Genomic DNA, 11,371 nt, shown 5'->3' with positions numbered 1-11,371 from the left:
CAGTGCTTGACACACATTAAGGGTTTAACAAGACAAGCAGCGTGGCCTAGTGGAAAGAGCATGCGCCTGGGAGTCTTAGGACCTGGGTTCTAATCTCAGCTCTGTCACTTGTCTAATGTATGACCTTGGTCAGGTCAACTTAAATTTTCTGTCACTCAGTTACCTCATCTGTAAAATGGGGATTAAGGCTGTGAGCCCCATGTGGGACATGGACTGTGTCCAACAGATTAACCTGCATCTACCCCAGAACTTCTCTTCTTAAGATCATGCCTGGAGAGTTTCCAGTACTTCACCAGTCTCGGCTATGGGAGGGAAAGTCAAGCAAAGACCTAGCCATTCCATTCCTAGCTTGGGCAGTGGCTAGCAAGTGGAAGGCAGTCTGCTTTAAGTCAAATGTCACCCGTGCTGGGAAGCAGTGATGTGGGAGAGAGTCGAGGGTGGAGACTCAAGTTTACTGCATGGAAGAAGGCAGTGGTAAACCACTTCCATATTTTTACCAAGAAAACTCTATGGATCCACTACCAGAATGACCGCAGATGGAGGTGGGGCGTTCTGGGGGAGATGTGTCCGTGGAGTCGCTATGGGTCGGAGACGACTCAACAGCAAAAGACAAGAGAAGACCCCAGAACTTAGTACAATAACTGGCACAGAGTAAACATTTAACAAGTACCACTAAAACCCCCCCACAAAAAGCATCATAGAAAATAGTCATTATTTATTAAACCTACATGCCAAAAACTCTGCTAAATGCCGTGTAGATACAAGATAATCAGATTGGAATAAGGATGTCTCACAGACATGTCCAAGATGTGGGTTTCTCAGTGGGGGCTGACAGTGCTCCAGCTTTTTGAACAGTGCTTGGCACATAGTAAATGCCACTTGTCAGCTCTGTGACTGTGGGCAAGTCACTTAACTTCTCTGTGCCTCAGTTACCTCATCTGTAAAATGGGGATTAAGACTGTGAGCCTCTCGAGGGACAACTTGATTATCCTGTATCTACCCCAGCACTTAGAACAGTGCTCTGCACATAGGAAGAGCTTAACAAATACCAACATTATTATTATCATTATTGTTAACAAATACCACCATTTTCATTTTCCTGGTGAGAGAGAGCATCCGGTATTCAATCCTTCCTCTCTGGGATTTGATTTGGGGATGAATTCTTCCTAAACCATTCATCTCTGTAGCACTTGGCAAGGTGCTGTGGGACTTCATGTACTTGAGAGCAACAGTGTGATTTGGGGTCTATTAACCGGGGTCAGTTATTTGTCACCGAAAAACTGATTGCTGGTCAAGGACCCAGGGGAATATATTCTAGAAATTCTAGAAACCTCATCCAAAAAGGTTGCGGCTGAAGAGAAAGAACATGGCCTAGTGAAAAATGCATGGGTCAGAGGTTGTGGTTTCTAATCCCGGCTCTGCAATGTCTGCTGTGTGACCTTGGACCAGTCACTTACCTCAGCCCTGGATCACCTCCTCTGTCCGCCTCCTACGCTCCTATGCTCGAGCTGCCGAGCGCTGCTGGCGAAAGTCCAAGCACCAAGCCGACCTCACACACTTCAAATTTATCCTTTCCTGCCTTAACTCTGCCCTCTCCTCTGCCAGGCAAAACTTCTCCTCCCTCATCGACACCCATGCCCGTCACCCCCGCCGATTGTTCCGGACCTTTAACTCTCTCCTTAGGCCCCTGTTCCTCCCCCTCCCCCGTCTCTCACCCCCAATGATCTGGCCACCTATTTCCTCACAAAAATCAACACAATCAGGTCTGAGCTCCCCAAAGTCACCCCTCCGCCTCTCCCCTCCCCCCCACCAACCCTCTCCCCTACTTTTCCATCCTTCCCTGCAGTATCCTCAGAGGAGATCTCTTCCCTCCTCGCAAGTGCCACCCCCTCCACCTGCGCCTCGGACCCCATTCCCTCTCACCTTCTTAAAACCATCGCCCCTGCCCTCCTCCCTTCCTTAACTTCTATTTTTAACCACTCAATCTCCAATGTCTCCTTCCCCTCTGCCTTCAAACATGCCCACGTCTCCCCCATCCTAAAAAAACCCGCTCTCGACCCCACTTCCCCCTCCAGTTATCGCCCTATCTCCCTACTACCCTTCCTTTCCAAAATCCTAGAACGAGTCGTCTACAATCGCTGCTTAAAATTCCTTAACTCTCATTCTCTCCCGGACCCCCTCCGATCTGGCTTCCGTCCCCTCCACTCTACCGAGACTGCTCTCTCTAAGGTCACCCGTGACCTCCTTCTTGCCAAATCCAATGGCTCCTACTCCATTCTAATCTTCCTTGACCTCTCTGCTGCTTTTGACACTGTCGACCATCCCCTCCTCCTCCATACCTTATCTCACCTTGGCTTCACGGACTCCGTCCTCTCCCGGTTCTCCTCTCACCTCTCTGGCCGGTCATTCTCAGTCTCCTTCGCAGGTGCCTCCTCCCCCTCCCATCCTTTAACTGTTGGAGTTCCTCAAGGGTTGGTTCTTGGCCCTCTTCTGTTCTCCATTTACACTCACTCCCTCGGTGAACTCATTCGCTCTCATGGCTTTGACTACCATCTCTACGCAGATGACATGCAGATGTACATCTCCGCCCGTGTCCTCTTCCCCTCCCTTCAGGCTCGCATCTCCTCCTGCCTCCGGGACGTCTCCAGCTGGATGTCGGCCCGCCACCTAAAACTCAACATGAGCAAGACTGAGCTCCTCATCTTCCCTCCCAAACCCGGTCCTCTCCCAGACTTCTCTATCATCGTGGATGGCACGACCATCCTTCCCGTCTCTCGGGCCCGCGATCTCGGTGTCATCCTTGACTCGTCTCTCTCCTTCACCCTACACATCCTATCCGTTACCGAGACCTGCCGGTTTCACCTTTACAATATCGCCAAGATCCGCCCTTTCCTCTCCACCCAAACGGCTACCTTACTGCTACGGGCTCTCGTTATATCCCGGCTAGACTACTGTGTCGGTCTTCTCTCTGACCTCCCTTCCTCCTCTCTCGCCCCGCTCCAGTCTATTCTTCACTCCGCTGCCCGGCTCATCTTCCTGCAGAAACGATCTGGGCATGTCACTCCCCTTCTTAAACACCTCCAGTGGTTGCCTATCGACCTCCGCTCCAAACAAAAACTCCTCACTCTAGACTTCAAGGCTCTACATCACCTTGCCCCTTCCTACCTCTCCTCCCTTCTCTCTTTCTACCACCCACACCGCACACTCCGCTCCTCTGCCGCCCACCTCCTCACCGTCCCTCGGTCTCGCCTATCCCGCCATCGACCCCCGGGCCACGTCCTCCCGCGGTCCCGGAACGCCCTCCCTCCTCACCTCCGCCAAACTGATTCTCTTCCCCTCTTCAAAACTCTACTTAAAACTCACCTCCTCCAAGAGGCCTTCCCAGACTGAGCTCCCCTTCTCCCTCTACTCCCTCTGCCACCCCCCTTCACCTCTCCGCAGCTTAACCCTCTTTTCCCCCCATTTCCCTCTGCTCCTCCCCCCTCCCTTCCCATCCCCTCAGCACTGTACCTGTCTGCTCAACTGTATATATTTTCATTACCCTATTTATTTTGTTAATGAATTGTACATCGCCTTGATTCTATTTAGTTGCCATTGTTTTTACGAGATCTTCTTCCCCTTGACTCTATTTATTGCCATTGTTCTTGTCTGCCTGTCTCCCCCGATTAGACTGTAAGCCCGTCAAACGGCAGGGACTGTCTCTATCTGTTGCCGACTTGTTCATTCCAAGTGCTTAGTACAGTGCTCTGCACATAGTAAGCGCTCAATAAATACTACTGAATGATTGAATGAATTCTCTGTGCCTCATTTACCTCATCTGCAAAATGAGATTTAGACTGTGAATCTCATGTGGGACAGGGATTGGGTCCAACCTGTTTACTTTGTTTCTACCCCAGTGCTTAGAACAGTGCTTGGCACATAGTAAATGTTTAACAAATACCACAGTTATGGTTATTACTACTAAATAATAAAAGTAAGTCATACAAACTGCCATGCAAACCACCGCTACACATCCAATTTGTGGTTGGGAAAATGAGGCTGAAACGTGTGGTGCCAGACCATCAGCATCATAGAGTAAAGGAACTGTTTTAGTGAGCAGAAAATTGACTAATTTCAGTAAGGGCTAATGTCAATATAGTCAAATGACCATTTGAAGACAAAATAGAGAAGATCCCCATTTCAGTCGATGGGGAGAGACTCTCTTGCCTGTACAAGATGAAGGCCAAATTGCTTTTCTCCAAAGCAGATTTTTGAATTCAAGTACCCAAACCATCTGTTCAAACTTAAGAGTGGAAATAAGGGAACCTGAGAAGCATTATAGCATTAAATAGCTGGTTCTTCTGAGATTTATTCCTCTGGATTTTTATTTCCCTCTTCTTGGAAATCCTGAAGCATTAGATAATATGCCGTGCTGAATGAGTTGGAATTTGACAGAAGACATTTCACTGACATTATGAAAGATCAGTCTGTTTCTTCCCTTGCGTGATATTTCATGGTACAGACTTAATGAGAAAGTGGACTGGTTTTGAAATCCCGGATTATCCCAGTAAAATTACATTGATGAAAATCTTAGTATAAAAGTGATATATAAAAAGAGCCTGAGTCACAAATTCAATTTGAATTTTAGAACTTAGCAGGAATTCCATTCCAATGAATAATAATAAAAAAAAACCTGGGAAAAATATATTCCTACCTTAAACTCAAAAAAATTTCACACATCAATAAAGCAGTCAATGGGTTTCAAGCAAGAATAATCAATCAGCGGATCTATTGAACACTTACTGTATGCAGAGCACTGTGCTGAGAGCTTGGGAGAATACCACACAACTGATTTGGTAAACATTTTCTTGTAGAAGAAAATGTAGACTTATAGCAGATTGCCTTCCACTTGCTAGCCACTGCCTAAGCTAGGAATGGAAGGGGCATGCCTCTGCCTGACTCTCCTTCTCGTGTCCGAGACTGGTAGAGGAGTGGAAACTCTCCAGGTGCGATCCTGAGAGGGGAATGCTGGTTGTAGAGTTCTTTATATTTCTCTCATTTCTTATTTCTTATTCTCTTATTTCTCTGTTTAATTTTTGGAGGGCAAGTCTTCTTTCAAAAATGAATCCTAGAATAATAATAATGATGTCGGTATCTGTTAGGCGCTTACTATGTGCAGAGCACTGTTTTAAGTGCTGGGGTAGATACAGGGTCATCAGGTTGTCCCTGATGAGGCTCACAGTCTTAATCCCCATTTTACAGTTGAGGGAACTGAGGCCCAGAGAAGTGAAGTGACTTGCCCAAAGTCACCCAGCTGACAAGCGGCGGAGCCGGGATTAGTACACATGACCTCTGACTCCCAAGCCCGGGCTCTTTCCATGGAGCCACGCTGCTTATGAGATGACTCTTAAATACTTGAAAATACCAGTAATCAGTTTTATCAGAAATGGAGTATGAACACCTATCGAAAGTCAACCACGGAAACGACAGGTGCTATCTTCATTTTTCCCTTATTTTCTCTGAAAAGTGGAGTTTTAAAAATAAATCTTCATGCCTGCAAATATAGAGATCACGAGGATTGTTTTTCTGACATGAAAAATGTTTACTAGCTCAATATGTATATAACAGGTCTAAGTGACCCACTTTGGACAGAAAATGGGTAATCTGAAAAATCTGTCCAAAATGTTCTTCTGCCACCTAACAGGGCTCTTTTAGTAATCAATCAATTGCATTCATTGACCACTTACTGTATGCAGATCACTATACCTAATGTTAGCCAGGCACTGGACTAAACGCTATGCTGGAGGCAAGCAAATTGGATTGGACACAGCCCTTGTCTCACATGGGGCTCACAATCTCGATCCCCATTTTCCAGACGGGGTAACTGAGGCCCAGAGAAGTGAAGTGACTTGCCCAAAGTCACACAGCACAGAAGTGGCGGATCTTGGATTAGAACCCACGACCTTCTCACTCCCAGGCCCGCGCTCTATCCGCTAAGCCACATTACTTCTCTTATAGAAGCTCCTCCCCCACCTTACTCCCTGACCATATAACGCTTATTAGGAGATGGCCACAACCTTCCTCACTGTGGGGACTTGGATCCGTCACCTCCTTGTCTTCCCACATCTGGGGATTTCCTAGACCAAGTAATCTCTGGCCTTTCTGCCAACCTTGAGAAAGAGAGGGAAGACAAATATTGATTGAATAGAAACTTCTGGGACACCAGAACTTTCTTATTAATCAACAAACATGTTTTTATAATAGATTATTGGATACAACTTATGAGCATTAGTCAACAAGAAAAAACACTACCCTGGGAAACAGGAGATCTGGATTCTATTCCAAGTCAAATTAAGAACTCCACAGACTCTGAGCTAAGAAATCTGTGGGGCCTCCGCAAATAACTTGTGGTGCCGTGATAGCATGCTGTGCTTGCCACAGTGCGAAGATATCATCATGTTGCGCCAGTTTCTGAGCCAAAAGGACTAGGCTAGGTGACTTCTCCCATTTTCCCACCTCCGTTTCCTCTCCCTCTTTTCCCTGTTGGAAACCTTCCTGGACTCAGAGCTTTCAACTGTCCGAATTCAGGGTACCATGTGGATACATCCCACGACAGCGATGGCAGTGGGAAAACCGAAGTGACACCAGAGCAGCCCTGGTTTGTCAGCTGAGAGACCAGAGCTGATCTCCGAGCATGCTCCAACATGGTCTAGCCCCTCCACCTCCTGCTTATCCTTCCACTCCAGGGGCTCTCCCACTGGCCTCTTCAATACAGCCAGTTCCTTCAACAAGACCAGAAGCAAAGGTCACTTAGCCTGGCCTGACTGAGGTAGCCAGGCTGGCTGGCTTTAATGCCACTGAGCCACTGGAGTCTCTCCTATGCCACTTCCCAAACCTCAGCCCCACTGCGGCAAACACTCATTGCAAGTTACTGGATGGAGAAACCAAAGTTCATTCAAGTTCAACTTCTATAATTTAAAGAGCATAGGAAACACACAGAAAATGTTTTGCAAAAGATGAATTGCTTTAGGAAGCTGTGCACATTGGACTACTGAACTCCAAAAGAAGATGGTGAACATAATGGATAAGTGGTGGGAAATATTTGGGCTGAAAGTTCACTATAATGCCATCAAACCAAAGTCTCAATTGGTCAGCATTTCAATCCCATTCAAAGTCAAGAAATCCACAAGGCGGCTCTACTTCTTATTAAACTCAATGCAGCATGATGCACTGTAGCCTCCCAAGCACTTGGTACAGTGCTCTGCACAATGTAAGAGTTCAATAAATACCATTGATTTGAAATCGATTGATTCATTGATCTCCCCTCACAAAAGGCAAAGACCAGGAATCTAACTGGAATGTCCAGCAGATGATAATGGATAATGGAAGGCTTTTCACCTCTTTCTTCGGAGAAACAGCATGGTGTAGTGGTAATGGCTCGGGCCTGGGAGTCAAAGGACTTGGGTTCTAATCCTGTCTCTGCCTCTCATCTGCTATGTGACCTTGGTCAAGTCACTTTGTTTTCAGTGCTTCCATTATTTACCCTTTAAAATGGGGATTAAAGCTGTGAACACCATGTGGGACATGGACTGTGTCCAAGCTCATCTTGTATCTACCCCAGCACTTAGACCAGTAACTGGCACATAGTAAGCCCTTAATAAATAACATTAAAAAATAAATTGCAGAGAGCAGGGACTTATTTGGGAAACCCACAATTTCCATGGGCATGTCTTTCTTTCCTGCACTTTGGGAACTGCAGTTATCTTCCAGCCGGTAACTTGCTTCCCTTTTTCTTCCCTGCCCTGCCTCTCCCTTCTCTGGGTTCTTTCCTTTTGGCTGTTTGACTCTCTCCCCTGAGTGAGTGGTTAATGTTCTAGACTTCTCTAAACTACCAGTCAGCCAAGCCCACCGGGTCCCCTTTGGTCACTTTGCTCTAGGAGGTCTTCCCTGTCTAAGCCCTCCTTTTCCCTTCTCCCGTTCCATTCTGCGTCGCCCTGACTTCCTCCCTTTATTGATTCCTTCTCCCAGCCCCACTGCCCTCATGTACATATTCGTAATTTTATTCATTCATATTAATGTCTGCCTCCCGCTCAAGACTGTAAGTTCGTCATGGACATGGAATGTGTCTTGTATTGTTATGTTGTACTCTCCCAAGCACTTAGTACAGTGATCTGCACAGTTAGAGATCAATAAATACAATTGACTATCTGACTTTGTTGGATGGCTGTTCTCCAAATTTGCAGTCACTTGGGGCTGTCGGTCACCAGACACTCTGCCCGTATGATATGCTCATGCAGCTGTCTGAGGTCCAAGTCCTCTGGTATCTTGGAAGTTGTGCTTCCAGACATCAAACTCCACACTGTGAATTTGACGAAATTTCGCATAATGCCGCCGGGAAACAAGACCTGGATTCATTTTTTCTCAGTCCTCAGAGGGCTCGCGCTAGGAGGCATGGGGCATCTGCGAGGAGGCTGCTGACATTTTGGTGTTAGTGACTAAACATCGAAACTCATCTTGAAAACTTCTGTCCAAGGACTAGCAAGGCTGGGGGTCACGGCCTTGCTGGGAAAGCAGCAATTCTCTCCATCAGTAATGGGCTGGAATTGGATTCCTGAAGAACACTGAAAGAAAACCCTTGTAAAGGCAATTTTCCCTATGAATATGGTTGCCAAGATATTTTGAGTTCAGAACAGGAGCTGCAGTGTTGCTTCATTCAGTCAGAAGGAGTGACACTAGAAAAATGGACCGTGGGATAAAAATCAGAACTTATTAAGGAAACTTGTTTTACGTGTTGGGCAATGGCTTTACCGTTGACATAGAATTAGAGGTATAAAGTGGCCTTTCCCACCCTTGGTCCCAGGGTACTGAGGTAATATCCAAAAATTATTCATTTATATTCATGTCTGTATCTCTGTTCTAGACTATAAGCTCAATGTGGGAAGGGAACTTGTCCACCAACTCTGTTCTATTGTATTCTTCCAAGGGTTTAGTATAGTATTCTTCACACAGAAAGTGCTCAGTAAATGCCATTAATGGATTAAATTAAAATTTCCTCATAGGTGGGTAGGTGATTCTGGATTTCAGATCATCCCCGGCAGAATCTGAGGATGGGGTTGGTGACTGAGGTGTCCTGGGGCCCGGGGCCCAGAAGTAGGGGAATGGCTGGTAGCGAGAGCATCCATCACGCGACAGGAACAGCGTGGACCCTGAAGCAGCAGGAAGAGGGAAATAGAGGACCAAAGGGAAGATCCTAGGAGAGGAAATAGTGCCCTGGATTTCCTCCCCGGAAACTCCTTTAACCACTTCTTCCTGGGTTGATAAAGCAGGGGGCCTGGAAAGATAAGGACTGAGATGCCATCACACTCTTTGTGAGACATAATGAAAGTGGGGGTTGGTGTTCTCCAGGGCTGGAATCCCTGGATAATCCTGATCAGCTTTAGCCCAACCACCTTCACACCATCTCCCATCTCAGTCACTTTCACCGATCACATTTTGCCCAAACTTTAATAGCATTTCACAAATGATCTATATTTTACTTAATTGTATGACTCCAAAAGACTCTTACCATAAGCTTGGCTAGAATAATGACAGTGTGAGATACTTAAAAATCATTCCCTCCTTCCGGATCGGTGTGGGATTGTTCTGGAAGAGAGACACTGAGCCCGTTTGATAAGGCAGTAATTCTGAAGAGCAGCTCGTCCATCAGATGTTCGACCTCATCCAGGTAGAAAGTCTAAAGGATAAACGACAAATGGATACACGTGATTTTTCTTTCAATATTTTTCACTACACCGAGAAGAAAACTGAAAATGTGATCCATCCTACAAAAATTAAGCAGAATGGCTTAGAGGATAGAGCAAGAGCCTGGGAGTCAGAGGGACCTGGGCTGTAATCCTGGCTCTACCACATGTCCGATGTGTGACCTAGGGCAAATCACTTCACTTCTTTGGGCCTCAGTTGCCTCAGCTGTAAAATGGGGATTAAGAGTGTGAGCCCCATATGGGACAGGAACTGTGTCCAATTTGACTGAGTTGTTTCTACCCCAGCACTTAGAACAGTGCTTGGCACATAGTAAGTGTTTAATAATAATAACAATAATGGAATTCGTTAAGAGCTTACTATGTGCCAAGCACTGTTCTAAGCACTGGGGTAAATACAAGGTAATCAGGTTGTCCCACGTGGGGCTCACAGGCTTAACAAATATCATGACAATTATTATTTTTTCTCCAACAAGCAAAACACTTTCGTGGTTCTCCCATGCGCCACTAGGGACCGGTGTTAATATTTCTGAGCCGAAGTCCTAAACTAGATCAAATAGCAAAAAGATTGGTCGAACGAACAAAACACTTACGTGGTCTTCCAATGGGCCACTATGGTCTGGTGTTTGCCTTTGAAGTCCTAATAAAGAAGACATCTTCTTCTGGATGTAGGCAATGATTTCCTCGAACCTGACGAGCTGCCTATTTCGGAGAGATTTCTTTGCATCTCTGGCAAAACTAGCGAGGACTCCTCTCATCTGAAGAATAGGACAAATTCTATTAGCATAACAGTAAAACAGGAAAATCCCAGGCCCCCCCTAACACTCCTCCTTCCTCTGCCGTTCAATTAATCCAACAATCATTAGTATCTACTGAATGAGAAGCAGCACGGTAGAGTGCATAGAACACGGGCCTAGGAGTCAGAAGGTCATGGGTTCTATTCCCAGCTCCGCCACATGTCTGCTATGTGACGTTGGACAACTCACTTCACTTCTCTGTGCCTCAGTTATCACATCTGTAAAATGGGGATTGAGACTGTGACCCCCACATGGGACAGGGACTGTATCCAAACCCAATTGCTTGTACCCACTCCAGCACTTAATACAGTACTTGACATATAGTAAGCACATTATTACTATTATTATTACAGTGCCTCAGTTTTCTCACCTTTAAAATGGAAATTCAATACCTAATTATAATAATAATAACAGCTATGGTATTTGTTAAGCACTTACTATGGGCCAAGCACTGTACTAAGCGCGGGGGTAGATACAAGCAAAGCGGGTTGGACACAGTCCCTGTCCCATTTGGGGCTCACAGTCTCAATCCCTATTTTACAGATGAGGTAACTGAGGCACAGAGAAATGAAGTGATTTCCCCGAGGTCAGACAACAGACAGGTGAAGAGCCGGAATTAGAACCTGCGACCTTCTGAGTCTCTATCCACTACGTCATGCTGCTTCTCAGTACCAGTTCCCCACAACCCAGTACTTAGGCTGCGAGCCCCATGTGGGACAGGGACTGTACCCAAACAGATTGTCTTGTATCTATCCCAGTGCCTAGTGGCTGGCACATAGTAAGTCCTTAACAAGTACCATTAAAAAAACTCCCCAAAACAAATGAAAAAACCCTCTT

The 11,371-nt window shown here is 46.1% G+C and overlaps 1 protein-coding gene and 1 non-coding gene across 2 annotated transcripts in view; both read right to left on the bottom strand.

Moving 5' to 3' along the window:
- Positions 1–4,865: 4,865 nt before the first annotated feature.
- On the bottom strand, positions 4,866–5,003 carry LOC114811718. The gene has a single exon (XR_003759414.1). It is a non-coding gene; the product is annotated as a small nucleolar RNA SNORA7 (small nucleolar RNA).
- A 3,127-nt stretch (positions 5,004–8,130) lies between these two features.
- Positions 8,131–11,371, bottom strand: part of PKD1L1 (polycystin 1 like 1, transient receptor potential channel interacting) — a 94,073-nt gene continuing 90,832 nt past the window's right edge. The window contains exons 48-50 of the mRNA XM_039911958.1: positions 10,331–10,495; positions 9,545–9,712; positions 8,131–8,711 (exon numbers count right to left, since the gene is read on the bottom strand). Coding sequence (XP_039767892.1) covers positions 9,581–9,712; positions 10,331–10,495 — 297 coding nt within the window. The 3' untranslated portion in view covers positions 8,131–8,711; positions 9,545–9,580. The remainder of the gene's footprint in view (positions 8,712–9,544; positions 9,713–10,330; positions 10,496–11,371) is intronic.

The sequence above is a fragment of the Ornithorhynchus anatinus genome, chromosome 4 (genome assembly GCF_004115215.2).
Source record: "Ornithorhynchus anatinus isolate Pmale09 chromosome 4, mOrnAna1.pri.v4, whole genome shotgun sequence".
NCBI lineage: Eukaryota > Metazoa > Chordata > Mammalia > Monotremata > Ornithorhynchidae > Ornithorhynchus > Ornithorhynchus anatinus.
This window is presented reverse-complemented; position numbering and strand designations above follow the sequence as displayed.